This window comes from Protopterus annectens, chromosome 8.part0, assembly GCF_019279795.1.
Source record: "Protopterus annectens isolate FY-2018-M chromosome 8.part0, PAN1.0, whole genome shotgun sequence".
Taxonomy (NCBI): Eukaryota; Metazoa; Chordata; order Ceratodontiformes; family Protopteridae; genus Protopterus; species Protopterus annectens.
Genome location: NC_056741.1, coordinates 421094835 through 421114666, shown reverse-complemented (window position 1 = coordinate 421114666; position 19832 = coordinate 421094835). Strand labels below are relative to the sequence as shown.

At 41.5% G+C, this 19832-nt stretch overlaps 1 protein-coding gene across 3 annotated transcripts in view; it reads right to left on the bottom strand.

Annotated features, from left to right (window-relative positions):
• Positions 1–19832, bottom strand: part of TDRKH (tudor and KH domain containing) — a 1796665-nt gene that overhangs the window by 645012 nt on the left and 1131821 nt on the right. For all 3 annotated transcript variants that reach the window (XM_044079937.1, XM_044079939.1, XM_044079938.1), the window contains exon 10: positions 15376–15527. In XM_044079937.1, the coding sequence (XP_043935872.1) occupies positions 15376–15527 (152 nt within the window). The remainder of the gene's footprint in view (positions 1–15375; positions 15528–19832) is intronic.

Below are 19832 nucleotides of genomic sequence, written 5' to 3'. Positions count from 1 at the left end.
GCAAAGAGAAAGGAATATGGGAGTGTTAAGTGGAAGATAACATTTGACAGAGTTTCTAGAGCAGTCTGGCAGTTATCATAGACTATTAAAGCTCTGATCTACTAATCAGCTGCCCAAGATGCAGAATTTGATCCCTTTCACCTTCATTTGCCTACTGTGCGACTCAGAACAATTCACAACCAGCAGTACTCCCGGGTCACTCCTAGGAAGAGAGAGCTGTATCCAGTGGACTTACCTGGTCAACAAACACATTAAAAAAGATGGTTTTAAAAATGAATAATTAGTAAAGCATATAAAATACTATACTGCAAAATAACTATAGGACGAAAGTAATTTACAAAATAATGAAAAAAAAAATTCTGAGCTTGTTTCCTGCCTTGCTTGTAACTAGTCTAGTCCAGAAACAGATCTGCTGTATCCTGGATGGTTTGTAAGCTTCTGAGCCACCCAAGATTTTCTGTGTTGGAGGGAAGCCTTCCACCTTATCAGTGGGAGTGGTAAGCACTAGATAAGCACTAGACAGCCTATCTACCACAAGAGTGGTTTCTGGTCCAGAAATTGTAGTTTACTGGCCATTTTGGCAGTTTTTCCATCTCTTTCTACTTTCTGGTTTAAAAGCCCACGTTTCAGCTTGTTTCCCCACCTTTCCTGTAACTAGTCTAGTCCAGATACAGATTTGCTGTATCTAAGACTATTTGGAAGCTTCTGAGCGGTGCCAAAGTCTGCTCCTCAACTTTTCCCATAGATATGCTAGTTCTCTCCTGTACTGCACCTTTACTAGCTTATTAGTCTAGCACTTTACCAGACTTCTTGTAGCAATTATTGTAGCATACAAAAGTGCTACCAGCACTAAAGATTCTACAAGGAAACAGCTCCAGTATTTATTATTAATGCCCACCCCTCCAGGCATGTCTAAAGGTCAGTTCCCTGTGCTTTTTCCTATTAACCTGGTGAACTTGGGCATCCTGTGGCAATGTAGCAACTGCCTCATGTACACAGACAACCCTCTCCTCTCACCTCCTAACACTCAGACTTGGGAGAGATACACTTATATATCTAAACTGGAAGCCACGCACTCTCCAGTCAACACCGAAATAGTTGGTCAAGAGGACTAAGTCAACACTTGCACCACACCACATGGAACACACAGCCCTCCAGAACACACACCAGCACTCCCTTCACATAAAAACACAAACCACACGCCCACCTTTGTGGAGGCTCTCAATAATAATCTATCCAAACAGCAGAGACTTCCAAGGCAGAAACATACTTGACCACCACAACACAACACTACTCACGAGACACATAACTCTCCTAAACAGTGTGCCACTCAACCAAAGCTCCTAAGGCAAAACAGCATGCACAACACACTAGTCATAGGTGACTCGATAGTGAGGTATACTGATGTCTCACTCACTAGGTTGAATAAGGAGAAAGTAACAGTCAGCTGCCTGTCAGGTGCTAGGGTCCGTCACAACACATGCACTCAGGTCCCTCAACAACAGGTACAAATATGACTCTGTCATTGTACATGTGGATGTGAATGACCTGAGATGTACCTCCCTGGATTACATGAAGTTGCCTTTGAACAACTAGTATGTTCCCCCACTAGAGGGGACAACATATTGGATTTAATCATCACAAATATGGGCGCCCACTGTACCACACCCGTTATCACTCCCTCCTTGGTCAGATCCGACCACAAACTGATAACCCTGGACATCCTCACCCCTCCACCTACCCCAGTCAAAAAAACTTTTCCAAAGCAAACTTCAAACTACTTGCATCCGAAGTGAAAAGCTTCACTATTCCCTTGCAGAAGGATAATGATATCCAGGATGCGGAATCCTACACCAAGGCACTCTATATGCATCTTCAGGATTGCATGGACTGTGCTATCCCAAATAAAACCAAGACTCCTTCCTCAAGCAAGAAGAAACCAGTCTGGTGGACCCCGGCTATAAGTAAACTTTACAATAGAAGGAGGAGACTTGTACAAAAAAAGGTCAAATCTCAAGTAGAAAAATCATCCCTGATCAGCATTAGTAAGAAATTGAGGGCCCTCATCAAGTCAACTAAAGCTAATTTTGAAAAGAAAGTTGCCAAGGATGCCAAGGATAACCATAAGGCCTTCTATGGCTACGTCAAAAACCTAAATGGCAATGCTCAGGTCTGTTCTGCGCTAGTACAAAATGGAACAAAATACACTGACCCTTCTGACATTGCCAACATCTTGGCTGACAGGTTCAGTGCAAATCCCCCCCCCCCCCACCTACAGGGTCTATTACCATTCCAGGGGATTGTGTAAGTCCAATTATTACTGATATGTTGGTTAACAAGGCTCTATCTAAAGCTAAAAACACTGCCTCCATGGGACCAGATGGTGTCCCAGGCTGTGTCATATGCGAGCTCCAAAAGGAATTAACCCCGCATCTTAATACCCTGTTCAGTCTCAGCCTCTCCACAGGATATGTGCCCAGAGAATGGCGCATGGCAACAGTGGTCCCGCTACACAAGGGTGGGGCCACAACTGACCCTGGGAACTACCGACCAATAAGCCTGACCAGTCTGATCTGTAAGGCTATGGAGCGAATCATTATGGAACTCATAAACGGAGAGATTGGGAACCTCCAGTCGTGGACCCCACAGTACAGCTTCATCAAGGGCAGATCATGCCTCCTTAACCTGGTGGATTTCTTTAAGACAGTTACTCAGGCTATAGATAAGGGAAAGGAGGCACACACAGCTTACCTTGACCTTGCCAAAGCATTTGACACCATTCCCCATTCGGGTATTTATTGATAAGTTCACCAGCCTGGGCTTAAACCCTTGCGTCACAAGACGGATCGCAAACTGGCTTCTCAGACAGATCCCATAAAGTAAGAGTAGCGGGATTTATGTCCGAATCCAGACCAGTAATGAGTGGTGTGCCTCAGGGCTCTGTCCTGGGGCCCCTCCTGTGTGGCATATACTTCTCAGAAGTACAGGCAAGCACGGAAGGGGTGTGGCTGACTAGGTTTGCGGACGACTGCAAACTGGGTGCTATAATAGAGTCTCCGGCCGACATGGAGATCCTCCAGAAGAGCCTAAATGAGACTGATGCATGGTGTCAAAGCCATGGTCTCAAGCTAAATGCAAAAAAATGCGTAGTAATCCCCTCTGGAAAAAATCCCCTGAAATCTGAAAAAGAAATAAGGGATCTAGGGACCCAAGTAGATAGCCAGCTTTCCTTTGATAACCATGTTGCCAAAGTGGTTAGAAAATCCTTCTATGTGACCCATCTGATCATGAAAGGGTTCGCATCAAGATCTAAGGATGTAATGGTGCCCCTCTACTTTTCCCTCATCAGACCCATTATTGAGTACAATGCACTAATTGGAATGTACCTGGCTAGACATCTCCAGCAGCTGGAGAGACCACAGTGGTACCTAACCAAGAGAATTACTGGCCTCAAACAGTTGCCCTATGCAGCACGATTGAAAAAGCTAAGACTGTTCTCTGTTGCATACCGCTTTCTCAGAGGCGATCTCTGTCTAACGTACAGAGCCATGTCCAACCCAGAATTGTTGAACATGCTCCATCTTAGCAAAACCAAATCTACTCGAGCTACACGCTCTAGGGATATAAACCTCAACACATCAATGAATAGAACATGCTGGAGGGATAGATTCCTTTCACAGAGACTTCCCTTACTATGGAACAGGGTCCTGATCTACATAAGACAGAGCCCCTCACTATCACTCTTCAAGAGGAACCTTGATAAGTGGATGGGTAACAGAAAGTTCACACCGGGGATCACACCAACAGCACTACTACACAGGGGCCAAGGGTACTAGCTGCTAGTACAAGGGTCTAGGGAACTACTAAAGGGGCGGTGAATACCGCACAACGTGGCTGGGCTAATATATGCCTTTGGGCAGATAGCTCAGTACCAACCTATGAAGAGAGACATGGAGGAGCTCTCGGAATACGCAGCCCAGGCGGGAATGACCCTAGCCCTGAACAGCATCCTACCATCTCCCAGAATAATACCACAGTACAAGCAGAAAATGATAGATTTCAACAACTGGTTAAGTTCCTGGTGTCATTCTAAGGGGATCCATTATCTGTCTGCCTGGGATGATATGATTAACAGACCTCAATGCTTTGTCAGAGATGTCTTGCATCTGTCATCCCTGGACTTCCAGATACTGGTCAAGGCTCTTGCCACCTCTATAGTGCCTTTTTTAGGTGGTGTTCAAAAGACCAAATTACCACCGTAACCGCTACAAACAAATACAATCTGAGGGTCATGCTGCCCAACGCTAGAAATCTAAATTTCAAAATATACTTGCTCAAAATACTCCTTAAAATGGAGAACATCGACATTTGTGCTGTAACAGAGACCTGGTTCAAGGCAGCAGAAAGCACCCCTGCACTACCAGGCTAAAACTCATTCCCCACCTTTCAGTCCCAGAACTTGGACCAAAGCTCCAAAGGAGGTGGTGTTCCCATTTTCATAAAGGATGTGCACATCTCCAGACTGGTAGCCCAACATAACGCATCAGAGATACTTCAGGTGCAGCTAATATTGGGTAAGACAGCAATTCAGGTCATAGCCTGCTATAGGTCCCCAACCATGTCCCAAGACTCACACTCCACGTTCCTAAGCACCCTGGAGAATATTAGGGTCCAACCTAACATGCTCATACTGGGCAACTTCAACTACCCCTCCATTAACTGGGAAAACTACTCATGTGCCAATACACTTGCCCAATGTTTCCTGGAATTCATTAATTCCAATGCCATGGACCAGCTTTTTCTTACCCCCACTAGAGGTAGCAACATCCTTGACCTGGTCATTACTAACAAGGGCGACCGTTGCTCTACACCAGTAGTCAACTCCTCCTTGGTTAGATCCAGCAACAAACTAATCACCTTGGAAATACACCCGCCCCCCCCCGCAAAGGTAACCACCAAGAAAAACTTCTCTAAAGCTAACTTTGGGCTCCTAAAAACAGAGATGGCTAACTTCACAGCACCTATGCAAATGGAGAATAGTTGCAGGACCCCCGAATCATACACTAATGCACTGTACGAACATGTACACAAATGCATGAATCTCACCATACCCAACAGAACCAAAACACTCTCCTCCAAAAATAGGAAGACAATCTGGTGGTCCCCTGCTATAAACAAACTCGACAACAGAAGGGGGAAACTGATGCGGCATATGGTGAAGTCCCAAGACTGGAAAAACTCCCTTATCAGCCTCAACAAGTTGAGATCCCTCATCAAATTCCCTAAAGCTAGCTATGAAAACAGAACTGCAGCAGATAGTAAAGGCAACCACAAGGCCTTCTATAGTTATGTAAAGAATCTCCATGGCAATACCCAAATTTGCTCTGACTTACTGCACAATGGTACCTCCTATACCGAGCCAACAGATATTCCCAATATACTGGCCGACAGATTCAGTGCCAACTTTACCTCTCTCTCCCCTCCCAAAGGACCTATCACATTAACAGCAGATTGCCAGGCAACCCGTATTACTGCTGCACAGGCTAAAACAGCACTGCCCAAGGCTAAGAATACAGCTTCTATGGGATGTGACAATATCCCTGGCTGTGTTCTACATTAACTACAAAGTGAACTGGCACCTCACCTGTGTCTCCTGTTCAATCACAGCCTCACCTCAGGCTTTACCAATACCGAATGGCACACTGCTACAGTCCTCCCTCTCCACAAAGGAGCAGCGACTACAGACCCTGAGAACTATCTCCCCATTAGCCTAACAAGTCTGATATGCAAAGCTATGGAACACGTCATCATGGACCTAATAAACAAGGATATAGGGAATCTCCAAACTCTGGATCCCACACAGTTTGTTTTTTGTGAAGGGTAGATCAGGCATGCTCAACTTGGTCGACTTCTTTGAGACAGTCACCAGAGCTGTGGATGAAGGCACGGTGGTTTACACAGCCTATCTTAATATGGCCAAGGCCTTTGATACCATTCCCCACTCAGGAATCACAGAAAAACTCAGTAAGCTAGGCATCAACCCTGGTCCTCTCCAGTTTGGTATATACCTCTCTGAAGTCCAGGCCAACACAAAGGGACTCTGGCTGACAAAGTTTGCAGACAACTGCAAGTTGGGAGCTATTATTAACTCCCCAAGTGATGCTGACATCCTACAGAAAGGCCTCACTGAGACCAACGACTGGTGTCAGAACCATGGCCTTAAGCTCAATGCCACAAAATGTGTCATCATCCCCTTTGTGAAAAACCCAGTTCCCATGAATTACCACATCGATGGTAGTCCACTGAATACAGAAGGCATTGTAAGAGATCTGGGAACAAAGGCAGACAGCAACCTCTCTTTCGATCGCCACTGTGGTCAGAAAGTCCCTCTATGTGGCACATCTCATTACTAAGGGTTTTGCATCCAGGAAGAAAGAGGTCATTGTCTCCCTCTACTCTTCCCTCATTAGGCAAATCATAGCGTATAATGCTCATTTGGCATGTACCTCACTAGACACCTGCAACAACTGGAGAGGCCACAAAAAAAACTTACAAAGAGGATTCTAGGCCTTAATCACTCGTCCTAAAAAACTCAAACTATTCTCTGTCTCATATGGGAAAACAGGTTGACAGCAACCTCTTTTGACCACCACGTTGCCACTGTGGTCAGAAAGTCCTTCTATGTGGCATATCTCATTATTAAGATTTTTGCATCAAGGAAGAAAGAGGTCATTGTCTTCCTCTACTCTTCCATCATTAAGCCAGTCATCGAGTAGAGTGCCCCATTTGGCATGTACCTCACTAGACACCTGCAACAAGTGGAGAGGCCGCAAATGTACCTCACAAAGAGGATCCTCGGTATTAAACACTTGCCCTATATGGACAGACTCAAAAAGCTCCAAGTATTCTCTGTCTCATATCGCCTGCTTAGAGGCGATCTCTGCTTAACTTACAAAGCCATCTCTGACCCAGCTCTGTTAGAAATGCTACATCTAAAGAAATCCCAATCCTCCACACCACACGCTCCAGAGACCACAATCAACAAAATGTGCTGGAGGGACAGGTTCATAACCCAGAGACTGCCCATGCTATGGAATTGACTTCCCATACTTGTCAAACAAAGCACCTCACTGGCCCTCTTCAAGAGAAATCTTGATGAGTGGATGGGAAATAGAAAATTCACCCTGGGGATCACTCCAGTGGCTCTACTTGACAGAGGCACTGGGAACTAAGGTTGGGTGGCACGATGCCAGGGTAATCCTATGGGCTAGGCTTGTGAAGGCTCCCAGGCCATTAGCCTAGTACACACCTATGAAACTATGAGAAAAAAAGAGAATAAAAAGACAAATTACAAAGGAGCAGTGTGAAGGAATCTACTGGACTGCTAAATATAGAGTCCTGAAACTTTAAATTTTTGTACAGAATTGTTGCAGAAGTATTATTATACCACGTTAACGTCAGAGGATTTTCTTCAGATTATAGACAGCAAATGCTTAAGATATGATGAGGGAGAGACTGCAAACAAGGAACGTGTTTTTTTTTTTTTTTTTTTTTTTTTTTTTTGTGAGAATGCAAAAAGTTGTCAAATTTAAAAAAAATCACCTACAGATTACCTGAACAGAAATGGTAGCAGCTATGGAAATGTCTCTTTTGAGTTGGGATAAGCATCCAGATTGCCTAGGCACAGTAAAGCCTTAACAAATCTGATGCTACTGCTGACCAAAACAGCAATTACTAAAAATGTAAATCAAAAGCTACCTCAACTGTAATAGAAGCACTGAGTTGGTAAAGACGATAAAAGAAATGCAGGAAAAACCTTTAGAAAGGGGAAGGTGCAGATGTTATGAAAATAAATGGAATTTGAAAGAACAATGCATGCAGAATAATGCTTTTGAGGAGAAGCAAGGTTTAAGGGAAGGGAGGAATTGGGAAAATTATGTAATACTGGTATGAACTACTTCCACGGTGGTGCAGCTGTAGCGTTGTTGCCTCACAAGAGGTTCTCCCGTTCAATTCTCGGCTGGAGTGCAGGGAGTGCCTTCTGTGTGGAGTCTGCATGTCCTCCCTGTGGTTGGGTGGGCGTTCGAAAGACATGCATAAATGGGCGTGCCTTCGTTGAAGGTTGGACATCGAGCTGGCACCTCGGCATTTGTGAAAATCTACTGCCAATCATTAGCAGACCGGAGTTCCGCTGTGGCGACCCCTAACCGGGAAAAGCCGAAAGACAACAATAACAACATGTAATACTGGTATGAAAGAAAACTTAACATATGTATATAACATAGCAATACTAATAGAAACTGTTATCAAGTGGTTACTATACGGGAAATTCTGCTGTGACTTAATAGAGGAAAGGTTCATACTGACATTCTTCTGCAAGAGTGGCTGCCATCACTATCCCCCTCCTGACCCTCCTGCTGCTCTGCACAATAAACACCAGCAACTCTGTGGCATTACAGAGCTCAAGATTCTTGATTTTTCAGGTGGAACAGATCTAGGTGCTGTCACAGTCTTCATATCAAGCACCTTGCAAGGCTGTATGTGGTGCTGGTCCCCATTTAATACATGATTGCAACAAAAGCACTTATTTATTTATTTTACATTTGTTGACCGGGAAGGGCTGGCTGGACATGTCCATTTTCAGCGGAAGTCAGGGGAGAAAAGCTCCATATACATACAATACTTTATCATACTACTACAGACTAGTAATTATTTATGATACTACTACAAACTAGTAACTATGTAAAATACAGAGAACAACACATTTCTAGTACAATTGTGGTACGTAGCAGACTTGAAATTTGTACATACAAATGTTTCGAATTTTTGGATACAATATTTGGAGCTTTGCTTTCACAAGGTCATACTGGAGTTAGAAACTTGGTAGGAAAATTAGGTTTATGGTTATAGTTGCTGCTTGTATACTTGTCTTTACCCAGGGGTGTTACAGGAGCATAGCCAGTTGTTAGTAAGGTGGGTTTTTAGGAGTTTTTTGAATTGTGCATTGGAGGTGTTGGATGTAAGCGTGGCTGGTAGTGAGTTCCAGAGTTTGGAAATGTGATAACTAAAGAGAGAATTCCCTGCTTCATTTTTATATTTGGTGACTTCTAGAAGATTAAGTGGGCTAGATCTCAAGGCTCCTGCTGTGGTGTGAGGTTGTATGAGATGTTGGACGGCAGGGATTTTGTTTAGCTAGCAGTAAAGCTTATGTGCTAATGTGAGTTGATTGAGTTGGAGTAATAGAGGGAGTTCTAACCAGTTCAGCGTTTTGAGGGAGGTGAAATGATGTGTCCTATGTGAAGATGCTGTAGCGAATCTGGCTATCTTACTGTAGCAGGATTCTAGTTGGTTTAGGTCGGATTTACGAAGGTTGGTTAGGACTGGGGATGCGTAGAGGAGGGTAGATAGCAGATGTGTCCTGGCTATAGTGCTTCTGGATTGGTTTGTGAGAAATTGTTTGTTACAATAGAATAGGCCAAGCTTTTTGTGGACTTTCCTGATAGTTTGGGCCGTGTGCAGGTCAAATCTTAAGTTATCTATTTCAATGCCTAAGAGTTTGGTGTGGGTAGTTGGGGTGATTACAGTTTTATTAGAGGTTATTGTAAAGTTATCTGTTGAGGGGAGGGTTCTATGAGAGGAAAATAGGAGTAATTTTGTTTTATTTGGGTTAAGAATAAGCTGTTAGTGAACCATGTTCTGCTTGTGAGAAGGATTCTTGTGTTAGTGACTGGAGATGGTCTAGAGTAAGGGCAGCACATATGATTGTGGTATCATCTGCATATTGAATAACTGAAGCATTGGGAGTGGAGGATGGGAGTTGATTGGTGAATAATGTAAAGAGCAATGGTCCTAGGATGGACCCATGAGGGACTTCTAATGATACAAGTAGGAGGGGGGATAGTTGGTTTAGCCATTTTACTGCCTGGTGCCGACCTGATAGATAACTTTTCATCCATGTGATGGAGGAGGAACTAATGTTTAAGGTAGAGAGGGAGAGGTGAAAAGTCTATTGTTATTAACCATATTGAAAGCCTTAGATAAGTCTAAAAATATGGCTGAGACTAGTTTTCTGTTATTTCTGTGGTAATTAATGGTATTATTGAATGATATAAGTGCAGTGGATGTACTGTGGAAAGGCCTAAAGCCATGCTGGTTTTGAGATAGCAATTTGTATTCTAGGAGGTAATTCATAAGTTGAGTGTATATGACCCCTTTCTAGGATTTTGGATATGGGAGATAAAGACAGCTATAGGCCAGTAGTTATTTAGTTCAAAGGAGTTACCTCCTTTGTGTAATGGTATGATGTGGGAGATTTTCCATAGTTGGGGTAGTTTGCACTCTGTGATAGACCTGTTGATGAGAATAGAAACTGGATAAGCTATAGCTGTTGCTGCTATTTGGAGGTACTTTGCGGGTAGGCTGTCTGCAGCCAGTGTGGTGGGCTTGAGTTTTTGGAGGAGTTTTTGGATGGTTTTGATGGATACTGGTTGGAAGCTAAAGTGGGACCTGCTAGTTTGTGTTTCCATAGTGGTTGGTGGGGTTGGTTGAGTGGAGCTTGTTTGGTTATTATCTAGGGCTTGGATTGTCTCTTTGTTAAACTGTGTGGGGATATTGTCATTATTGTTCCCTGGTGTGGGGGTAGTAGTTTTTCCAGGCTGTAGTACAGAGTTGACTGCAGCCCAGAATCTTTGGGGGTTTCTAGCATGCTTTTCTTGTAGGTCTTGGTAGTAGGTAGTTTTGTCTATTTTGATGCATTTTTTGGCTTTGTTGCACAGTTTTAAGTATTTTTGTTTTTCTATTTGGGTTTTGTTTTTGTGAAATTGTTTCCATGTTTGTTCCTTTCTTTGAGAATAGTTTTGGTGGCTTTAGATAATCAGGGGGCATGTTTGTCTTTTATCCTGGTAGTTCAAGGGGGAGCATGCTGTTTCAGTATGTTTAGGAAGGTTGAGTTGAAGTGATGCACTGCCTCATTAAGTGGTAGACATTTTAAAAGAGTCCAGTTGCAACTATTTAGGTTGTTGTTAAAGGCATTAGGGTTATTTTTGTTCCCGACTACTTTATGTGTGACTTGACATATGTGAGGAGTTGTGGTTCTCAATAGATATGTTGCTTGCTGGTTGCTGAGAATGTCTGGAAGATATCCAGCTTGGGCTGCTAGGGATAGATGGGATGGATGTAAATATCCAGTCCAGTACGGACTGGTGTTTGGTTCTTTTATCGTTTTTAGTGGGAGATGTAATGACTTGGGTAAACCCATGGAGGTTAATGTGGGTGACTGGATTTTGACTCGAACAGTTGAGCCAGTCTATGTTAAAGTCACCTAATATGATATTTTATTGAGGTAGGGAGTTTGAGACCCATTCTAGTAGGTTTTCCATAATTGTAATGTTATTTCCAGGGGGTATGTAGACTCCGATGATACTGATATATTTACTGGGGTTCAATTTAAACATGGCAAGAATTATTCTACATTTTTGTTACCTGGGAGGGTAATTTCTAGTTGTTCAAGGGTAAGGTGGCTTTTGTACATTATAGCTACCCCCCTCCCCCTTCTACTTAGTCTGTCCTTCTGGTAGATATTACACCCAGGAGCTGCAATTTCGTTATTGTGAATTTCAGGCTTTAGCCAGGTCTCGGTCAGTAGGACTATGTCTCTGGTTTGTATAAAGCTAGTAGGGCATGTAGGTTATGAACTTTGTTGAGGATACTTCTCATATTTAGGTTGAGAATGAGCGCAGCTTTTTTTGTCTATGGAGTAGGGTGTTGGTTAGGTTGGGGTCAAGGTTGCATTTTGTGACTGAACCTGGGTTGGGGTGTATGTCCCCACTACTTATGAATTTTCTTAGTAGGGATTGGAAGAGCTTGTTGAGCTTTGTGACGATTTTTGTATTCTTTAGATAGGTGTGGGACCTACTCTTAATTGGAAGCAATCTGTGTTGGTGGTAGTTGGTTTGGAAGAGGTGTGGTGTAAGTAGGAGGTTTAGTGGGGCTGAATTATAGTCTAGGGATGAGGTTTCTCTGGGGGGGGTAATTTTTTGGGAGGATGGAGATGGACTTGGTAGCTGCTTAGGGTTGAGAGGAAAAGTAGGATACCTATGGAGATTGCGTTGGGAAGAGGTCTTAGAATGGTACTGACTGGCAATGAGTACACTGTTATTTATATGAGGGAGGGCTGATATGTTAATTGGATAGCATGCTGAGGGTTGTTGACAAGTCAGGAGGGTGGGAATGGAATGTGATAGGGTAATGAGAGTGGTGGGACGTGGCTAATGGTAATTGGGAGGAGTGGTGTATGGGTATAAATCAAATTGAAATGGGGGTGGGTGGGAATGGGGGTAGTGATAGTTCAATGATTTAAGCATCAGACTGGAATTTTTCAGCTAATGAGAAGTTAAAATCAAGATCCAACTCCAAGCAGAAACAAATAACTTGTATAAAAATCTTAACCTGATACATAGCCAGCATAAGGAATGCACTCCTCCAAATGTAGGAATTCGTAATTTTTTCAGAACAGTGTTGAGCTGGGGTATCATAGGTTGGTACTAGGCTATCGGCCCTAGGGCCTATACAAGCCTAGCCATAACAATTCCCTGGCTATTTCTTTCCACAGTACTTACTTCCCTGGACCCCTGTCTAGCAGGGCGACTGACGTGATCCCTGGGGTGAATTTCCTATCTCCCATCCAATCATCAAGGTTTCTTCTGAAGAAGACCAAAGAGGCGCTCTGCTTGACATGTATGGGCACAGTCTATTCCAGAGTCTGGGGAGTCTCTGGGTCAGGAACCTATCCCTCCAGCATGTTTTGTTCATTGTGATGACAAGGTTTAGATCCCTGGAACGTGTGTCTCTGAGGAATTGGGATTTCTTTAAGTGTAGCATGTCCAACAGCTCTGGGTTTGACATGGTCTTGTATGTTAAGCAGAGATCGCCTCTGAGTAGACGATATGCGACAGAGTATATATAGGTGGAGTTTTTTTTGACGGTCAGCATATGGCATCTGCTTTAGGTCTGTGATTCTTTTAGTGAGGTATTTCTGCGGCCTTTCCAGTTGTTGCAGATGTCTTGAGAGGCACATGACAAATGGGGCATTATATTCTATAATGGGTCTAATGAGGGATGAGTACAGTGGGACAATGACCTCCTTTTTTCTGAATGAAAAGCCCTTAGTGATGAGGTGTGCCACACAGGATTTCCTGACTGTTGTGGAGATGTAGTTATCGAAGGTGAGACCACTGTCCACCTGTGTCCCTAAATCAGAAAAGGAAATCCTAAATGTTAGCAATTAACCTTTATCAATTTCAGAATTAAGGCTGCAATCCTCATCATGGCAAGATACAGTAGGAGTTGGAAAACACCTTCCTCATGCCAGGTCTAGATGGGGACATCCTGCTCTTAATCACTGCCTTTTACAAACAGCAATTGACAACTGTGTGTGTCTGGGTGTTTGTGATGGGACCCCATTGCAGGGTTTAGATGCAAGTAAGTAATGTTTCCATGTGAACGGCTTGTGCAGGGCTCTACAGTTCCATCAGATCAACACCCTAAGGATTCACTTCCAGTAATGAAATCCCACACAGCATTTAATTATCTAACATCCTGGCTACAGCAGTGGGTCCCACCAGGTGTGAAACGGGCAGCAGGTGTACCATCAAATCTCACTGGTAAGACGAACGTTAAAGAAAATAAGAGGGCAAATTGAGGCAAAGTTCAACAGCACAGCCTTCACTTATCAATGTAAGGTCATGCTTTGCATGAATACATCAGGAATCTGGACCCATGTAACCTTAGATTTTTTTTTTACCTTCACTAAGCTTTACATTAGGGAGTTGCATTTGAGACTTGTGGTGTCTACTATCAAAAGCTGGCACCCTGTGATTTTTGGATGGCTCTAGCTTTCTCCTTTTTCTCCTAGCAGGCATACAACTATGGCATGTATGGGACTCCTTATTTTGTTGGCCTAAGCAGTACAGACATCACAGCTGCAGGCACCCTTGGATGATTTAGGATTCTTCGGTACAAATGTAGTATATTTCCTGAGACAAATGCTAGGACTGAAATCCACACTAAGCAAAAGACAGAAAAGAACCAGAAAGAGTAGGGTAGCCAAGTCCTCCTGGACTGTACATGTGGCATCAATGTGCAGTGGGAGAAGGTGCATGCATGCCCAAGCACATTAGCTACAGAATGAAAGAATCGGTGCCTTAGAGTCCTTGGAAGAGGGAATCCCCCCATTACCCACTGTGGAGGACCTTTCACAGTGAGACGGTTTATTCTGCTAATTCCTTCCTGCTCACTCAGCATTGTGGAAAATCTACTTAACAGCTCACAAAAAGCTTCCTTGCTGTGACTTGCATCACATTCTGTATGCTAGAAGATGCAATAAAAATATTCTGTCGGCATGTTTTGAACAGTGACACAAATGCACAGTGGCTGATAATGTATCTTGGCTCTACTGATTTGTAGCTTGTTGCCAAGAAAACCCATAGCAGTTTTAACGGGGTATGTTTTATGATGTAGTGCAAACCTGATAACATTTTTAGTGAAAAATTTGCAAGCACAAATCTTCTGGAAATATGAATGCAAAGTAACATCCTTCTGTCTTGAGTAAAATCTAATTTTACTAATTCTACAAAGTAAATACAAAAGTCAGGTTAGTGGGAAATGAGAATTCCTTTGAAGCTTATCATTTAAGATTTGTGACTTCACACATTTTCAGCTTCTACAATATTTAAAATGTTGTGTACAACTTCTTTACAGAGAAGATGACAAGTATCCCATGGAATTTTCTATGGAAGATAAAGCAAGAGTATCACCATTTTTGTGTGACAATGACGCACTGACTAGATATCCTTGAAAAAAACTAGATTAGATTTTTTTTTTTACTTGACTTAGAGCACTGTGTGTTGCTCAACTTCTGAAGGGATATCCAAAGTAGGCCAGAAAGATATGAAGAAGACTGTGTAGTGATAACAAAATCAAACCATGATGCATCATTTCAGTGCTTTCGGAGCTGAAAAAAGTATTCAGACAGATGAATACATTTATGTATTAATTTTTACAAATAACTTTCTATGAAAGCTTAAACTACAGAGCACATTATAAATTATATAACAAATTCCATGGGCATAACATGAAAAGAAGACAGTACAGATGAATTTCAACAAAGCAGCCTTGACATATTGCAGTTCTGACTCCTGAGTCATATTTGTTAAGTACATCCGCAGACAACGGAGATTTATCTCACTTGTAGCATTCAGTAAACAACATGTGGTGGATGAGCAAAAGTGCTGCTTCAATCTTGTCTACAAAACACATTCACATTATTCTAATTATCCAAATTAACCCTTCACTTGAATTCAGACTTTTTCCAATTACCTTCCCACTCCCAGCATCATATAACTTGATACTTGGCCGTGTAGAGCTCCCAGCTTGACTATAGCTGCATATCTTTGCCACCAACGGTTTCCATTGTGCACAGTATGTAAGGCGATCAAAGTCATCAAGAGATTTCTCTGTCCAGTGTGTACCTGCAAACAGACCAAAAGTTTCAGAACTATGACAATGAGAGCAATCAGTAAAGCATTATGGGCTGCCTTTGAAAATATGCACCCCACCATCACACCCACAATAATGGGATTCAGCTTTTATACAGAAAAGCTTTTCTGTTCATTCATTTATTTACATAAGTTTCATAGTGGCAAATCCAAAAACTGGAAATATGGCAACTGTTAGGGATTACGCTTACTACAAAGTGTAGCAATCCCCTGGAACATACCTGCTGTGCATCTGGTACATTACCCACTCTGTAGTTTTTGACAAAAGCAGTATACATTTATATGGGTCTGCATCAAGGTAATTTTAAGTTTCAAAATTTGGTTTAGCATTGATTACTGATGAGGGTCAGGGTCAGTGACTGTCTACATATTTCACTTTACACAATAATCAGGAATTCATTGTTAACTTAATACCATGTATTTTAGAACAGTATCTTCAGTAATGCAAAGCACAGAGTCAAATCATGCAAAAGGACCATTTTTTTTTAATTACAACTAACTGAGGTACTCAACAGAGTTAAAGTACTGCAAAGATAATTAAATAAACAGATTTACCTTCCACTATGTCAATTATAAACGAAGAGAGCACAGACTGGCTGAAAAATAATTCACTTTACTTCGAATGAATAAATAAAATAATACAATAATACAAGCAAAAGCTGATATCCAAGTGAAGACAAATAAGGTAAGCGCTTTCGTTTGGCGGTTGCCAAGCTTTTTCAAGTTTTGTAAAAACTTTTCCAAGTTTTGAAAAAGCTTGGCAACTGCCAAACGAAAGCGCTTACCTTATTTGTCTTCACTTGTATATCAGCTTTTGCTTGTATTATTGTATTATTTTATTTATTCATTCGAAGTAAAGTGAATTATTTTTCAGCCAGTCTGTGCTCTCTTCGTTTATTGGTTTTTGGTTTCATTTGTGATCTTATTGACTATGTAAATTATCACTATAAAATTTACCAGAAGTACTTGCTCTACATACTTGAGCTGCCTCTACCTCTCTGCAGTGGAGATAGACAAGTGATGGCCTACTAGCAAAAGTATTGGTCTTCAAACAGTCCTTCAGATGGGACATTAAACCAACATCTCATCTGCTTGCATTGGTGGTAGCTCAGGTAAATGTAAAAAATCCCATGGCACCTATCAAAGAGTAGGGGAACTTCACAGATTACTATAGCCAAACTTCCCCAGTAGTATAGAAACTACTACAGGTTCCTCTGAAAAGATTTTACTACTATAGTGGGACTACCTGGTCTACAAAAGATTAATGAAATAAACCATATCAGGAAGAGCTTTAGCTTCAGGTCTCCCTCCAGAGACTTTAACATAGGAAGCCCTGTATACAGCTCAGAACTATGTAACAGTAGCTCCCTCTCCTGGGAAGTTCACACCCTTTGATCTACACATGAGGAGCGGTAGACTCACAACCATGTTACCAAAGCACCTGTTGTCACAGTCTACAATAGGTTTGGCTGTAGAAAGGGAAGGACCACATTGAGACTGTTCCATACTCTAGAGACCAGTGTAAGGGATAGGACCCCATAAGAATAACCATGACAAATGCAGCGAATCTGTGATAAGTGGTACCTCAAAGCTTACTAGTTTTAGTATCCTCAGGATTTAAGCGGCATTCCGAAGACTGTAGTAACACTAAATTCAAAATATTCATGAAGAACCATACGCTGTCCAGGTCAAGTGTGTGTTCCAACTATTTATTAGTAAAACAACAAGTTAAGCACCTTTGTCCCCTCAAGGATTTCATCAGAACCTGATGCCATATAAAATCACATGACTTCTACAACTTAAAACATACATCACCCAATCACATTGCATCCTCATGTCAGTTCCTTAACCCATAAGAGTCCATCATGTGTTACCATCAGTGGAAAACAAAGTCACTGTCTAAAACAAAAAACAATATGATAGAAGCACAGTAAAAACCTAGTAAAACGTCTTCCTACAATATTTGTAACAAGACATACATAAATATACCCCCATTTCAACATGTGCCTATTGTACAGAAATTATGTTAAAAATTCTATTTAAAATGCATATACGCTATTAAAATAAGCAAAATTAGTAAAAAATATATTACAGTTTGGCAGCTCTCATTTAAACCTGGTTTATGCATTGCATCTAATCTAAATTGCCATAGAAGTTCCTTGCATTCTATTTTCGTTTCTCAAGTTCCCCCTCTAGCTTCTAATGGAGCTATTTCTAAGATTCCAGAAACAAACTTCTTATGGCACTCACACACACACAAGTGTGTTTGTACAACGCATTGCTCTTATTGCATTTCCTTATGTCATATAGGTGTCCATAAATTCTTCTGGAAAGTTTCCTCTAGGTTTTCTCCACATAAAATGAACAACAATGGTCACAGAGGGCTAAGTACACCACACCACTTGTATTGCAATCTCCTCTTGAAAATGTAATTTTGTTGTTGAAGCTGTTGTTCAGAACAATTTCCCTTTTTTTAAATATGTGGTGGCAGTAGCTACATCTACCACATTTGGTTGTTCCGAATTTATGGGGTTTGGAGTTCCTCTCTAACACTTGTTTAATGCTCTTGTCGACCTTGTATCTCTATGTGCTGAACAACTATCAATTTTTAGAATGGCTTAATTCTTTAGAATTACATTCTTTACATCCCTGTTCCCCTCATTGAACTTAATCACCATAACATTTTGAAAACTTAGTATCTGTGTTTTTACTCTGTCCTATACTCTAGTAAATCTGGCTTCCCCAGTACACATGTGTATCTGGTGTCTCTGTTGCTCAACACTTCCTCCCTAAGCATTCTTAATTCCTGTGGATAACCCCTCTCTAAGAACATGGATGTCATTTTGTCCAGTTCTTGGACCAAAATTTCAGTGAGATCATATTTTGATTTTGGATACTCTTACCAGTCCCATCTCCTCTGCAGTGTAAAGAGAGAGCACTTGGGAAGGGCATTCCCCTATAGTATCTTAATCTGCCCTGTTTCCTCCATTTCAAAAAAAAAAAAAAAATTGCACTTCATCTGCCTTACTGTATTTGTGTTTCTTCCTACTTTATTACCTTATTTTGCTTTTGCCTCTTTTAACATTTTAAAGTGGAACCTGTGTGTTGAGAGACAGCCTTAAAAGATTATCTGCAAATATATAGAGCTGAGTATATTTTTCTGTACTATTCTGTATTATAGAGCTAAATTGTTGCTTAGATATCTGTTGTCTTACTGTTCTGCAAATATACAGAGATCCGTATATATTTTTTTGGTTTTATAATTTGCACTCTGACTCCTCACATCTCTGTTGAAACTGGCTTCCCCACCCCCCCTTTCCCTGTTCTTGGTTGTAGTTTAAATTTGGTGGCTTTTGCAGTGCCCGCCCCACTGCAGATTTGATCTAGGACACTCCCCCAGTCCCATCTCTTTACCGCATTCTACTTAATAAACCCTTTCTGCACTTGCTTTTAGTCCTTTTTAATTTAATTACATTTTTTCAAACTGTGTGTGGACTAATATTGATACATACACAAGTGTGCCAGCTTACACTGCATGTGAATTGTTTTTACTACTGTTTTTGCTACTTTTCTGAAAAAAAAAATTATCTGCTTTTACTGTATTTGTGTTTCTTCCTACTTTATTTTGCTTTTGCGTCATCTTAAAAGTATCATTTTAAGTAGAGTTGCTTGCTACTGAGATTTGTCTGCATACATCAACTGGACATAAGCTGATTTAAGTATATTTCCTGCATTTTATTGTGGTTGTTATAACTTGGACTGATTCCTCAGATCTAGCTCTGTTGAAACTGTCTTGTGTGTGTCTGAGGCTCTGCACTAGTTGTTAAACTGCTCTGAAATTCCTTTAAGTGTTAATTAGCTTGGGGGGGTTTCTGATAACATTAAAACCTGTGTTGGTTACATCTCTGGTAATCATTTTAAGTAGAGTTGCTTGCTACTGAGATTTGTCTGCATACATCAACTGGACATAAGCTGATTTAAGTATATTTCCTGCATTTTATTGTGGTTGTTATAACTTGGACTGATTCCTCAGATCTAGCTCTGTTGAAACTGTCTTGTGTGCGTGTCTGAAGCTCTGCACTAGTTGTTAAACTGCTCTGAAATTCCTTTAAGTGTTAATTAGCTTGGGGGGGTTTCTGATAACATTAAAACCTGTGTTGGTTACATCTCTGGTAATCATTTTAAGTAGAGTTGCTTGCTACTGAGATTTGTCTGCATACATCAACTGGACATAAGCTGATTTAAGTATATTTCCTGCATTTTATTGTGGTTGTTATA